Genomic DNA, 12,990 nt, shown 5'->3' on the forward strand with positions numbered 1-12,990 from the left:
TTGTAAAAGGGTTGGTAAGCGAACAACAAGGATCCTGATCAGACTGCGCGGATGCACTGGCTGGTCTTGATCAATGCTGGTCGCAAACCCATTATGTTGGTTTTGTCATTACACGGCTCAAATATTGTTCATTTTTTTTACATTTTTAACATGATGTATGATCACATCTTTTCTGAAAGAAGCAAAATTTAGTATGACGTCATTAAATTAATTATTGCCTGTAATTCCATTTAGTAATGATATTCTTTTCATCCGCATTCAGATTTAGTCCAGCTACAGTGAAAATTATATTTTACGAATTTCACTTGATGTTTATCAGAATATAACCACAGTAAAACACTGGAAAGCATGAAATAAATTCATTTCTTTGTTTTCTATTCATTTATTCGTTAATTTTCATTTGAATTAATATTTTTATTCATATTGACTAATATTAAATGTATCAAAAGAGAACAAATAGACAAATTAAGGTCAACTTCCCTCTGACAAGTAATAATAATTTTACCGAAGGTGAAGCAAAATTTGGGTCGAATTGACTTGGGAACAGTTTGATATAATCGAATTTCGGAATACCACGCTGTTTACCCATGTCGGTTCCCAGCAATTGCGCAAGCGCGAAAATTTATCAAGTAAATCGGAAACCAATCTGCCAAAATACGATTTAGATGGGGGTCAAATGTCAAACACTATCAAATTTCACAGTGTTTCTTATAAAAAGCAGTTAGTGATGTGGCAGTAAGAGAGAGAAGAAAAAACGCATTCTTTATCATTTTTAACGCTATTGATTTACTTTAAATTGCGATTTTGAAGGAATTATTCAGTAGAATCTACACACTGTTAAATTCACAAAACATGGCTAGAATTCTTTTGCATCTGTTGATGCTGATTTCTACAACGATTCCAAGTTTTTGTTTTGAAAAGGATAACAAAGGTAAATATATTCCATATTTACTTGATGAGTTACAATATGTAAACCAAATATAGTCGAAAAATCCGGACCTCTGCGCATGCGTCGGCGTTTGGAAAATCCCTAGTCTGGATTACCTGCCCTTTTCTCTGCGTTCCTCTGCGTACTAAAATTTATAGTACGACGGGAACCAGACTAGGAAAATCCCGTCCGCCATTTTTGTTAATCTCTAATCACAGTTGTTGTTTTTACGTTATTTTTAATGTGCTAATTTATCAAAAAGGATATGTTTGAATAACTTTTTATATTTATAGTCGTTACTATAATTCTTATCAATGAAATGCAGGTTTATTTTCTGATTTTGTACATCATTCTTTCACCGGAAGTGTTACTAAGCATGCGTCTGCAATAGTCTGAATTATGTAGACGCTCATTTAAAGCGTTCAAAAGGATTTCAAAATGGCGGCGCCCAGTTAACTAAGGATTTTTTCGCAGCCCATTAGGTATAGGATATATATTTTTTTGAAATTTTCATATAGTTTGAATTTGATTTCCTTTAAACTGATACGCGTCATACATGTTATCTAAGAGCGCTACAGCCCTCGCGGGGCCTTCGGCCCCGCTCGGACTTTCCGCGTATTATTTTATAAATTTATGACATTTGATTTGCATTATTGAGTTTGGGAATATACTGTAGATTCTCTTCTATAGTCACTGCCATAGACAGACTAAATAGAACAGTGTACAAAGTTGATGCTACGTGACAACTAACATGTATATGTAAAATGAATGTAAATTCATACTAATATACAAACTATATATTAGTATATTGTGTAATGGGAATGGACTTATAATTCATTTCTGACTTAGGATAAATGTTTTTCTATCACAAAGATAATAATGAGACCAAAAATCAAATAAAGACGTTAAAGAAACAACAAAGAACTTAAAAGAATATAAAAACAAAACAAACACAATGGCGCCTTCAATGTGTCATTTTGAAAATACAGAGGGAGGAAATAAGAATGGGGGTTAAATAGAGTGGGTGGACCAACGCTCGGGGTAAAAATACTATATTTGATATGGCAAATTCAAATCAACGTCAACAAACCTCAATGATATATGTCCATTTTCAAGACCGATGATATTGTTTTAAATAGCCATTGTGTAAAATTTGCTAATCACATAATGATGTGCATGGCTGGAACTTATATTATATATATAATAGATTCACGAATTCGAAAACCTTGCTAAACGCCGTTTTCCGGTACTTTCTGTACATAGCTCTGGGGAATTCACCAAATGAAGTGTAATAGCAAACTCAATGTTTTCGGCCTTTTTTGAAATTAAGTAAAATGAAATAAAACAGTTATTTCTTTATAAGAAAATAATAAAATATCATTGTATGAATATTTCCATACATAAAATAAAGTAAATACACAAGTTTACGCAGAAAATAATCTTATTTAGTATGGAAGATTCCACTACGTCTGTTGAATTTTATTGATTTTCATTTTAAACAATTATTTTTTTGAATAATTTGCAATAGATATTAAACGAATATTGATAATTTTCAAAAACTTCAATTTTTTCACCTTAAACGGTTAAATAATGATAGAAAAATAGACATATCTCGTAACTGTGTTATGTACTTCATTTGGTGTAATTCCCCAGAGCTAAAACGGTAACGTACCGGAAAACGGTGTTTAGCTAGGTTTTCGAAAAGGTCTATAGTCCGGATAAACAAGAGTGGTTTGCGTGAAATTGTACCATAGCTCGTGTACTACATGATGCAGGATTGTTTTTCGAATAAAATCTCTTTTTTATCTTATGAAGAAAACACATTGAATAAATTGTAACAACCAAATTAGGTTCATACATTTACAAGTACCCAACCTTAAATTTAAATTTTACAGCGCCAGAACTCTAGTGTTAAAAGATTTTAATAATTTATATGTTGCGGATTACATACGGTTGTTTGTCTGCTATTAGCATATTCACGCGACTTTACCAGCAGTGAACCACACCAGGATAAAATGGTGAAAGACGTAAATAAAAGCACCAGTGACCTAAATCGGAGATAACTCGAGACATTTTCAGATATTCTAAAAAAATATTCTTTACGCCGGGCATTGGTATGCGCCGAGCATTGGTCCAACCACTCTAATTAATGTGAAGTATAGGCTAATAATAGCATGCTTCTGGCCTTCTTTGTTTATATTTACAGAAATCTCCTATAGTGATCAAATTATTTTTGAGCATAATATATGACATCAACAGAAAGAAATTAATTTTTTTTTTTGTTTACTAGCACCTTTGTGAGAATTATTTCTCCCTTTTCATGTTTTCATATATAAACACATAATTTTTGAAGTCTTAAAAAATAAGTTACATATATATGCAAAGAAAAAATAAGCTACATATATATGCAAAGAACTAAAAAAAATTTAGTAAAATAACTTCTTTATGTTCTTAAATTCATTGCGTCAACAACTGTCAGCATACAATTTATCAGTTATCAGAGAAATCTTCAAATTAAAATCTGTTCAGTGTTAAATAATTGTCAAAATATATAGTGTTTGAAATTAGCAGTAGTCCGCGAAAAAAAAATCTTGCGACAAATGAAGTATCTTATATTATGTTTTAATAAACAAAAGTTAGAAAGAAGAATATTATTTTTTTATAGGTATATGATTTTTATGTGATAAGCCCAATCAGGCATTTTAACCAGTTAAATTATCCTCCAGGTACAGTAGTATACTGGCATGCAAGTATTTCCCATTAGGCATAAAAAAATAGTAGTTACTTAAAAACTATGATTTAATATGCTCATCAACAAAATTATTGATTGTTACACATCAATATTTGGCTTGTCACACAAATTATGGAAGTCGAAATATGTTTTTAATATAGAAAAACTTTAAGTAGTGAGGCCTGATACGGGGTATTGAAATTACCCATTACTCTCTATGAAGGGAAGTGTAGTTTCCATAAATAAAATACAACACATATACAGTAGGGTGAATGTGTCAGTTTACACGCAAAACGCACGTTACACGCTATACGAACGCACGTTACACGCTATACGAACGCACGTTATACGCACGCAAAACGAAACGAAATACGCAGACGCACGCAAAACGATATACGCTAAACGAAATACTCTAAACGATATACGCACGCTAAAAACGCACGCAAAATGAAAACGTTTCTATACCTTTATTAAAACATCGTAATCATTTTAGGGTTTTAACAACTTTAGCTACATGTAGATCATTTAGCGATAAATTTTGATTATCATAGGGGTATAGATCTATATGGTAGCTAGAAATGTATTTTAAACGAGTTTATGTAAGAACTGAAATGCACTCAACCTAGCACCGAAATTAATTTTTGTCACAGCCTCAACAAATGATTTTTAGAAATATTTATAAGCTATCGTGCGCTAATATCGAAAGTAAAAGAGTTAGGATAACGTGTTCCTTTTTATGCGCAATCAAATAAAGAACTATCCCTTGCATTCACTACGTAATCTCTACGTAATAGCGGTATGTCTTAATACCAAATATGAGTCATATCCGCGGAATAGTCCAACATGGCCGACATTGAATTATGCATTGCAAATTTTTATAAATATACAGTGCTAACAATTAAATTCAGATGGATTTATGAGGCATATCTATATATTAAGTGAGGCTGCATCATAAACAATCGAACTATATAATCTTGAGTGTAAAATAAAGGAATAAACTATTTTGACAGAAGTCACGAAAACAGATTAAAAACACAGGATTCTACCACGGATAACATGAAGGGAAATGGATAACATTAAGGGAAAAGCTTCCAGAATCAGGAATGATTAAATTGCTGGCACAATACGTAGATTTAAGTTGATGTCCTGTATGTTTCATTAGGACACCGCATGATTTATCTTGTCTTGTCGCCAGTAAAATCTTCTCAAAACGAAAGTGAAAGTAGAAATAAACAGTTTACTGAAATCCAGTGAAATCACAAAAAAAGGTAAAATTTCTAGGGCATTACAATATATGAGTATATATAAATATTAAGAACGCAATTTTATTTTAGGTCTGAAACAGTAGTCGAGAGGAAAAAAATGAGGAAAATAAGGAAACTGGTGGTGTGAATTGTAAAGTTATTGGATTTACAAAGACAGCGCAACAGAAAATATTTTTCATATCACTTAAAATTGAAATTTATTGACGTGCGCTTAATATGTATTAAAAAGAGGATATTAAATGAGTGTAAGTTCAATGCTGAATTTATTGCACAAGTTGAATAAAATTATATTATGCGACCTCTGGTGAGCATAATATTTACTTTATTCAATGAGTGCAATAAATTCAGTAATGAACTGAACAAATTTAATATAATATTCTATCTAACACATACTAAAAATAAAGACCGTTTAAAGTGAAATCAGAGTCATTTTTCTTTGACGCGCCTATAGTTTAATGCTAACATTTAGCACGTCTTTACACTATGTTTGTATAACGCTAATGACGTCACGTCAAAATATATGCACGGCCTTACAATACCATATTTACGGAGTCGCAAAATCGGCACTGGTGTGTGATAATATAATGCTTAATCACACACCGGTGCCAATTTTGCCACTCCGTAAATATGGTATTGCACATCTGTGCATATAATTGACATGATGTCATTAGCGTTATACAAACATTGTGTAAAGACACACTTTAAATATGCAGCCTGACTGGGACTTGAGCCCGGGACCCCTTGAATACACTGTGTCAAAGCTGACTACCGGCTAAGCTATCAGTCCGCTTGCATACTCCTCCCCTCAATAGTGAACAGTTCTTAGCTGTAGAAATGAAAAAATCAGTTTTACAGTATCCTTTTTGTGATTCCATATACCATGCCAGTAATGGTCCCCTAACAGGGAAGGGAACACTTTACTGATAGTGGATCTGAACACCTCAGTGTCTACATTATAGGACATTTGCCATACCTTTTTTTATTTTTTAATGAAATTTGGTGGATTTTTTTCCATATCAATCAAACAGATGTAATTGTTACTCAATGTTATAGTAATATGTTGCCTTACTAACTTAGTTTCATTTCCTAGGAGGTTATAATATTAGGTAAAATTACCCCCATTTTTAAAGATGTAATGTATTTGCTTAAACAAATAGGCATCATAGAAAATTTACCCTATCTTTCTTCATTGTCAATATAATTCAATGGGGTTTTCTTATTTTAATCAATTAGATGTAGTTGTACTTGATAGTATAACATTATTTGGCTTTACTTGACCAGAAGGTTATAACTAGGTAAACTTACCCAAATTTTCAATGATTTAGTGTGGTAAAGTTATTAATAAGGCATTATAGAAAGTTAGCCATTATTTCTTAATTTTCAATGAAATTTTTTGAGATTTTCTTATATAAGTCAATTTGATGTAGGTATTACTTAATATTATAACACTATGTTGCTTAACTAACTTTGATTCATTTACCATGAGGTTATAATCAGGTAATATTACTCCCATTTTTAATGAATTAGTGTGTAAGCTTGTATAGTTATACATAATAGGAAATAAGCCATAATTTTTTTAATATTCAATGTAATTTATTGAAATATTCTTACTTTAATCAATAAGATATGCTTGTTAATTAATATAATAGATTTATGTTGCACTTATAATTCTGTTGCATGTCCTAGGCTGTTATAATAAGGTAAAAATCCCCATTTTGTAGTGAATTAGTGTTCTATCTTAAGACAGTAAGGTATCTCAGGAAATTTGCAATAACTCTTATATTTTGTAATGAAATTTGGTGGGAATTCCTTACTTTAGTCAATTAGATACGTTTGTTAATTAATATGATAGATTAATGTTCCTCTTATAGCTTTGTTTAAATTCCAAGGCTCTTATAATTAGGTAAAATTTTCATATTTTGTAGTGATTTAGTGCATTTTCTTGGATATTTAGGCATCTTAGGAGATTTGCCATAATTCTCATATTTTGAAATTAAATTTGTTAGGACTACCTTATTTTAGTCATTTAAATATGTTTGTATATTAATATAAAAGATTTATGTTATATAAAAAATTCTGTATCATTTCCTAAGAGGTTAAGTTTAAGGTAAAATTACCCGATGTATCAACATTTTATGTGGCACTGCTTTCTTTAATAGTTGGGGTCCACATGGAATTTACTATAACATTTATATTTTTCATGGACAATTATTGAAATCTTCTTTTTTAAGTCATCTAATGAAAGCTTTTAATTAATAAAGTTTATTTTGATTGCATTATCAATTACATTACTTTTCATAGGGATCTTGTGTTAAGCTCTTTTTAATGAACTGACCTACCTAAATAATGAAGCATAAAATTGATATTGTAGGGAAATTAAAATTACAATCAATTGAAATTGTACAGGTCCCAAAAGATATAAGTATGCAAAATGGGTTTTTGTAAATTTAAATAAATACATAGGTGATATTTAAGTATATTATAGTTAGAATTTTATCAGTTTTGAGGTTATAACTTACTTGAGGGAAGTTAAACAAGTGACTTGGGACTACAGCATACCTAGCTGAGAAAAATCTTCAAAGAATTATATGGTTATATATGGATAGGTTATATACTTTTAAGTTAGCAAAGGGCGACACAGGCTCATCTCGGGTATCTTAAAGGGGTATTATGTTAAGTAATGATTACAGATTGATAAATCTTTAAAGTGATTTTAGATAATATACAGAATAAAAATAAAAAAGCTATATATGTTTATCAAAGTGGGTTATAATATGGACCTCATATAAGATTAAGATATATTTGAGCCGGGTCACGATAAAACCAACATAATAGGTTTGCGACCAGCATTGATCCAGACCTGCCTGCGCATCTGTTGCATCTGTTCACTAACAGTGTCTCTACTTGTTATACAGTTTGTAAGTGAACAGCATGGATCCTGATCGGACTGCATGGATATGCAGGCTGGTCTGGATCCATGCTGGTCGCCATACCACTATGTTGGTTTTGTCGTGACGCGGCTCATTTAACTTTTAACATGTAAACACTGAACTGGATCGGGAAACAAGGATTGACAATTTTATTAAGAATGCTAAAATAATAATTGTAACTGTTTTTTATTGTACATAATAGGAATATTGCTATATCATTGTATTAAATCTCTTTGTTTGATTGGACTGGTTGAAATTCATAGAAATCCCTAATCAAGGTATATTTATTTAACAAAACATATATTTATTAAATATCACAAGTAATAACAATACATCAAATGATGACTGTCAGACAGATCTTGAAACAAAATAAAGGGCTTTAAAAGCCCAGGCCACATACAGAAATAGTAGTCTATGCTTTGATAATGAGCTGACAGATAGGGGAATTTTGTAAAGGGTGGCTTAGCCTGTCTGTTGTGATTAAATGTCTAAAAAGTACATCATGGTATATTTTAGCCACCATAGAATTTATCTAGCAAAAAATCTAGCTATTTTTATTTGTACAAAAATATAGAAATAGTACAATGTATAATTAGTAAAATGTTTACCATACTTGTACAAATAATGAAACTATTAATTAACAAATGTCGGTACAGCCGCGGTACGGTATTTAGAGGGTCATGGGTTCGAGTCCATGTCAGGATGCACTTTTTTCTCACCCTGTGACTAACCCGTCCCTAGATTTGCCACTACTTGCCAGCTATTTCCACTGAAAAGGGTGGCATTAAGTGTAAAAAAGGTGGCATTAACTGGAAAATGACAAAATTCCACTCTTTTTCCACTGTAGTGGCAAAATTGCCACCAAATGCCACTATCCTTTGGTGGCATTTAGGTGGCATTGAGTGGAAATTTGAACATAGACTTTTTTTATGGTGGCAAAAGGGTGGAAATTGGTGAAAAATGAAACTTAGTTTATTTTGAAGGTGGAAAATGAGTGGCTTTTAGTGGAAAAGTGAAACTCTAACTATTTTCTGGGTGGCAAAATAGTGGAAAAAAACTTAGAAAATTTTGTGAATAACTTTTAGTCGAAAAGGGAAACTCTTAACTATTTTCTGGGTTGTATAAAAATTGGTGGAAAAAACTGAGAAATCTAATAATTGTGCATTGCAGGGTTTAAGATTTATTTAAGTCAAAGCTCCAAACTGAAATAAATCTGTTTATTATAAGTTTGTACTCTACCAAAGCATCAAGTGAACTTTTTATCAAAAATATAATTTATTGAAGTTGAACAGTTAGAAAATTTTATCAGAAACTCATATTTCTTAAACATACTAGAATGCCATGAACACAATTCTGATACAAAGTCACTGCCTCACAGTAACGGTATGATAATTCCAGCTGTAAAGTAGCAGGAAAAGACACAGAAATTGGACGTAAAATCACTTTTCCAGGCGTTAAACACATATAATTATGATCAGGAAAAATTAGAAAAGTATGGGGTTACTTAACTTCCCATTTTTTAAGGCGGTACATTTTTTAGGGATGTAAAATTTGACTTTCAAGTCAAAATGTTTATGTTCCATTCTATGCTTGTAAAATAAAATTACGGCTTTTAAAGTGTACTTTGTTCTTTAGTTATAATCTGTACATTAATTAAATAGTTGAAATGTTCTTCTATGCCCAGAAAATGCATATCTCTGCATAAAGTTTGTTGCTTCTTCTATGATATTTAATGTCAATCTTGAATAAAGTTTGACTTTTGTCTTTTCTTCTAATTGACATAATAAATTGTCTCTTCAATATTACTTTAAACTGATATCTGGTGAGTACTAACACTTTTCATGTAATGCTTACAATAATTAAAGTGAAAAATGCAAAGGGCAATAACTCCAAAAGTATGCAAAGAGTTATGGTTCTTAAACACAGCACATTACTCAAAAAGATCTATATCTGTGAAGATTCAAATCAAATTAATATCTCCAGTACTTTTTAAGCTTATGATCAAAACAAAAATTAAGCAAAGAGAAGTAAAAAATGGCAATAAACCCCAAATCATGCAATAAAAAGTTATGGTTCCTTGGCATTGTAACTTCTCATAAATGAGATTTAGTTATATGTGGAGTTTAAAATTATTGTCTCTAACATCTTTTGTGCTATGCTTTCAGAGGCTTTAAATCTATTGTAAAAATTAATGTGTGAAAAGTAAATAAGTCATAATGTCTGATAAATTTCTTACAATCAGGATAAGTAAATACTAGCTAGTAAATACTGCATCCTCTAAGATTTAACAACACAGCATACATCTCAGATCTGATAAAACTACTGCCCTCTTATCTAGTAATCTCTGAATGGGGGTTAATAGTTTACTCATGCTGACCAGAATGTTCCATTTGATTATTTTGGGAGAGGCAACATATTATACATGTTTTTATGTAGAATTTGTCTTAAAATAGCATGCTAAATTATCTTTCAAAAGCTTATTTCTACTCAATCTATTTAGGTATTAGATATAGTTATACATTCAAATGAATGTAAAAAATAAAATGATGGGTTCTATGGTTTTTGGAAAATCCCTCACAATTTAAAATTATAATGGACTGTCCATGCAGTTACACCGTTGTAAAGTTTGAATTCAAAGGAATTGAGGTCAGTTAAAGCTTGCAAACACAAAGGAAATTATTGATATTGTAGCAATTCTGGAGATATTTTGTTTAAAATGTAAGAGTGCATATTTTTGATTTCTCAAAGAAAACATTTAAAGTCTTATTAGTGTGGTAAATATAAATGAGAAGTTTAAACTGAAGTGTGAATGTGTAGACAAGAAGATAAACAGCAGAATCATTCCCAGTCAAAGTTTCAGGTAAACAACTTTTACATACAATAATTATTGTTATTTATGCAGAAACTGTTTAGTTTTTTGACAGTAAAAATATGAAGTGGTATTGTATAAAATTGTGTTTTATATTTGTTTTGTTTGTAACTTGACTAAAAAGAAAGCTGCATGTACAATGTACATATAAAGAATGTAGGAATATAAAGAATGTAGGAAGATCTTCATCATTTCTTAAATACAATATGTTAGAAATTTTAAGTTTGAGAAAAAAATTATAGAAATTAATCAGTAAGTACAATATCATTATGTACAATATTACATCAATCAAACTATAGATAACCTGAGGTAACTATTACTACAACTTTCATGCTATAAACAATTTTCCTTGTGTGTCACATGTGGAGCAGATTAACAGTAACTGATTTATTAGTAAGTTTCATCCTTCATTGTTGTAATTCAGCTTTCATGGTGCAGTAGATAATTATATAACCATAACTAGACAGTCTAGAGTAACATGCTATTAGGAGAATGACAGTTCATAACAGAAACAGCATTAAATAAGAATTATTATTTTGCAGACACAAAGCAATGAGGAGCAGCCTGGAGCAACACATTTGATCTTCAGTGGCTTTACAAAGGTATCTTGTTAATTCAAAGTTATTTTAGAATTAATAGGAAAGAAGTGTCACAGTACCCAATAAGACACTTTTCAGTTCTTGATAAATATAGCTATTAGTCACTATTTACAAACCTACTTTAATTCAAACTCTTTATGACACTTTAATTTGCATTTACATTTTGTTTTACAAATTTTAGAGTTTTTGTACATTTTAGCTTGAAAATTTTATCAAATATTTATCCTGATGAAGGTTCGTTAAGAACTGAAACTGGAAGATTATTAATTACTCAACCTGCACTGGTGTTGATGTGTTGTATTTCTTTATTTCTTTCTTATTTTAAAATTTTAGAGTTGTATACATATACCAAGGTCTTATAAAAGTGTTTCATTTTCTGTCTTTACATATTAGATATTGATAATCATTTTCTGTCTTTACTTATTTGATATTGTTAATCATAATTTAGGACCAAGTGATGGCAGAACTGAAGCCATATGCCTCAAAAGAGAAAGGTACAGCAAAGCTCTTCAGAATGCTATTCAATATAGAAGAGATTAAAGGCCGCTCATTGTTTGGTATGAGGAAAGGGAACAGAGAGTCTGACGCCAGACCTTCTTGTGCAGACAAGGCAAAACTTAAGTTCTTGGAAGGTAACTAATGAACTGAATGAAAATATCATTTTTGATTCTGCGTATATTTTCTGCCTTGGAGTAAATAAGAAAAGTCTGATTCTTCCCCGTCTGCAGTGCTGTTTTTTAAAGTGTTTTAATCATATCTATGCACTCAAATTGAATATAGAAATATCCAATAGTCATATAAAATTGTAAGCTTATGTTTTTAATTATTGTTTTAATCATTCATAATTTTTTTTGTTTTAGATTGTGCGCTCGAAAAGTTGCCGACAACCTAAAGGACTGAACTCAAACCGTCCAGGAATAGCAAGATAAACTGAAGAAAATAAATGGACTAATGTTTTGCTATTTTTTGAGACAATATATAATTTCATATGGGAACATTAAAAAGGATTATTTTTAAAATTTGTTTGTTTCCAATTTAGGGTACAGGGTGACTTTCAAGAAGTTTCCAGCTATTGCCACCCACAAGGTGGAAAATTTCTGAAAGGGTGAAAATAGGTGGCATTTAGTGGAAACTGAATTTGCCACTATCTGGTGGCAAAATGGTGGAAAAGTGTCTAAATACTCCACCAATTTTCCACCCTTATGGTGGCAAAAGGTGGAAATAAGTGGCATTTGGTGGAAAATAAGTTTGCCACTCAATGGTGGCATAATGGTGGAAATTTGTCTAAATACTCCACCAATTTTCCACCATTATGGTGGCAATAAGTGGAAACAAGTGGCATCTAGTGGAAAATGAGTTTGCCACCCTAAGGTGGCATAATGGTGGCATTATGGTGAAAGTTTGTCAAATTACTCCACCAATTTTCCACTCATTGGTGGCATTTAGTGTCAAAAAGGTGGAATTAACTGGAAAATTATATAACATCAGTCCTGCTCAAATTTTTCACCATTTTCATGATTTGGGTGGCGTTTTGGTGGCGTTTTGGTGGCATTATTGGTGGAAAATTGTCTAAATACTCCACCCTTGAAAAGGGTGGCATTTTAGTGGCAAATCTAGGGACGGGAATATAACATTTGTATAGCCCAGGTAGAAATTAAATCACAATGC

At 31.3% G+C, this 12,990-nt stretch overlaps 2 protein-coding genes across 5 annotated transcripts in view; both read left to right on the top strand.

Annotated features, from left to right (window-relative positions):
- The first annotated feature begins 673 nt into the window (after positions 1–673).
- LOC132738885 (procollagen-lysine,2-oxoglutarate 5-dioxygenase 1-like) overlaps positions 674–12,990 on the top strand; it is a 44,404-nt gene continuing 32,087 nt past the window's right edge. Inside the window, exon 1 of the mRNA XM_060726496.1 lies at positions 674–931. Coding sequence (XP_060582479.1) covers positions 853–931 — 79 coding nt within the window. The 5' untranslated portion in view covers positions 674–852. The remainder of the gene's footprint in view (positions 932–12,990) is intronic.
- On the top strand, positions 10,420–12,332 carry LOC132738884 (uncharacterized). 4 transcript variants are annotated; one of them, XM_060726494.1, is made up of 4 exons: positions 10,420–10,714; positions 11,266–11,325; positions 11,771–11,954; positions 12,183–12,332. In XM_060726494.1, the coding sequence occupies exons 1-4, from the start codon at positions 10,664–10,666 to the stop codon at positions 12,212–12,214; spliced, it is 327 nt and encodes a 108-aa protein (XP_060582477.1). In that variant the 5' UTR covers positions 10,420–10,663; the 3' UTR covers positions 12,215–12,332. The 4 variants fall into 4 exon arrangements, 2 of the variants coding, with proteins under 2 accessions (XP_060582477.1, XP_060582478.1); XR_009626929.1 differs by lacking the exon at positions 10,420–10,714 and adding an exon at positions 10,775–10,793; XR_009626928.1 differs by lacking the exon at positions 10,420–10,714 and adding an exon at positions 10,805–10,975.

This window comes from Ruditapes philippinarum, unplaced genomic scaffold (assembly GCF_026571515.1).
Source record: "Ruditapes philippinarum isolate M1 unplaced genomic scaffold, ASM2657151v2 ctg6082_1_1_1_1, whole genome shotgun sequence".
Taxonomy (NCBI): Eukaryota; Metazoa; Mollusca; class Bivalvia; order Venerida; family Veneridae; genus Ruditapes; species Ruditapes philippinarum.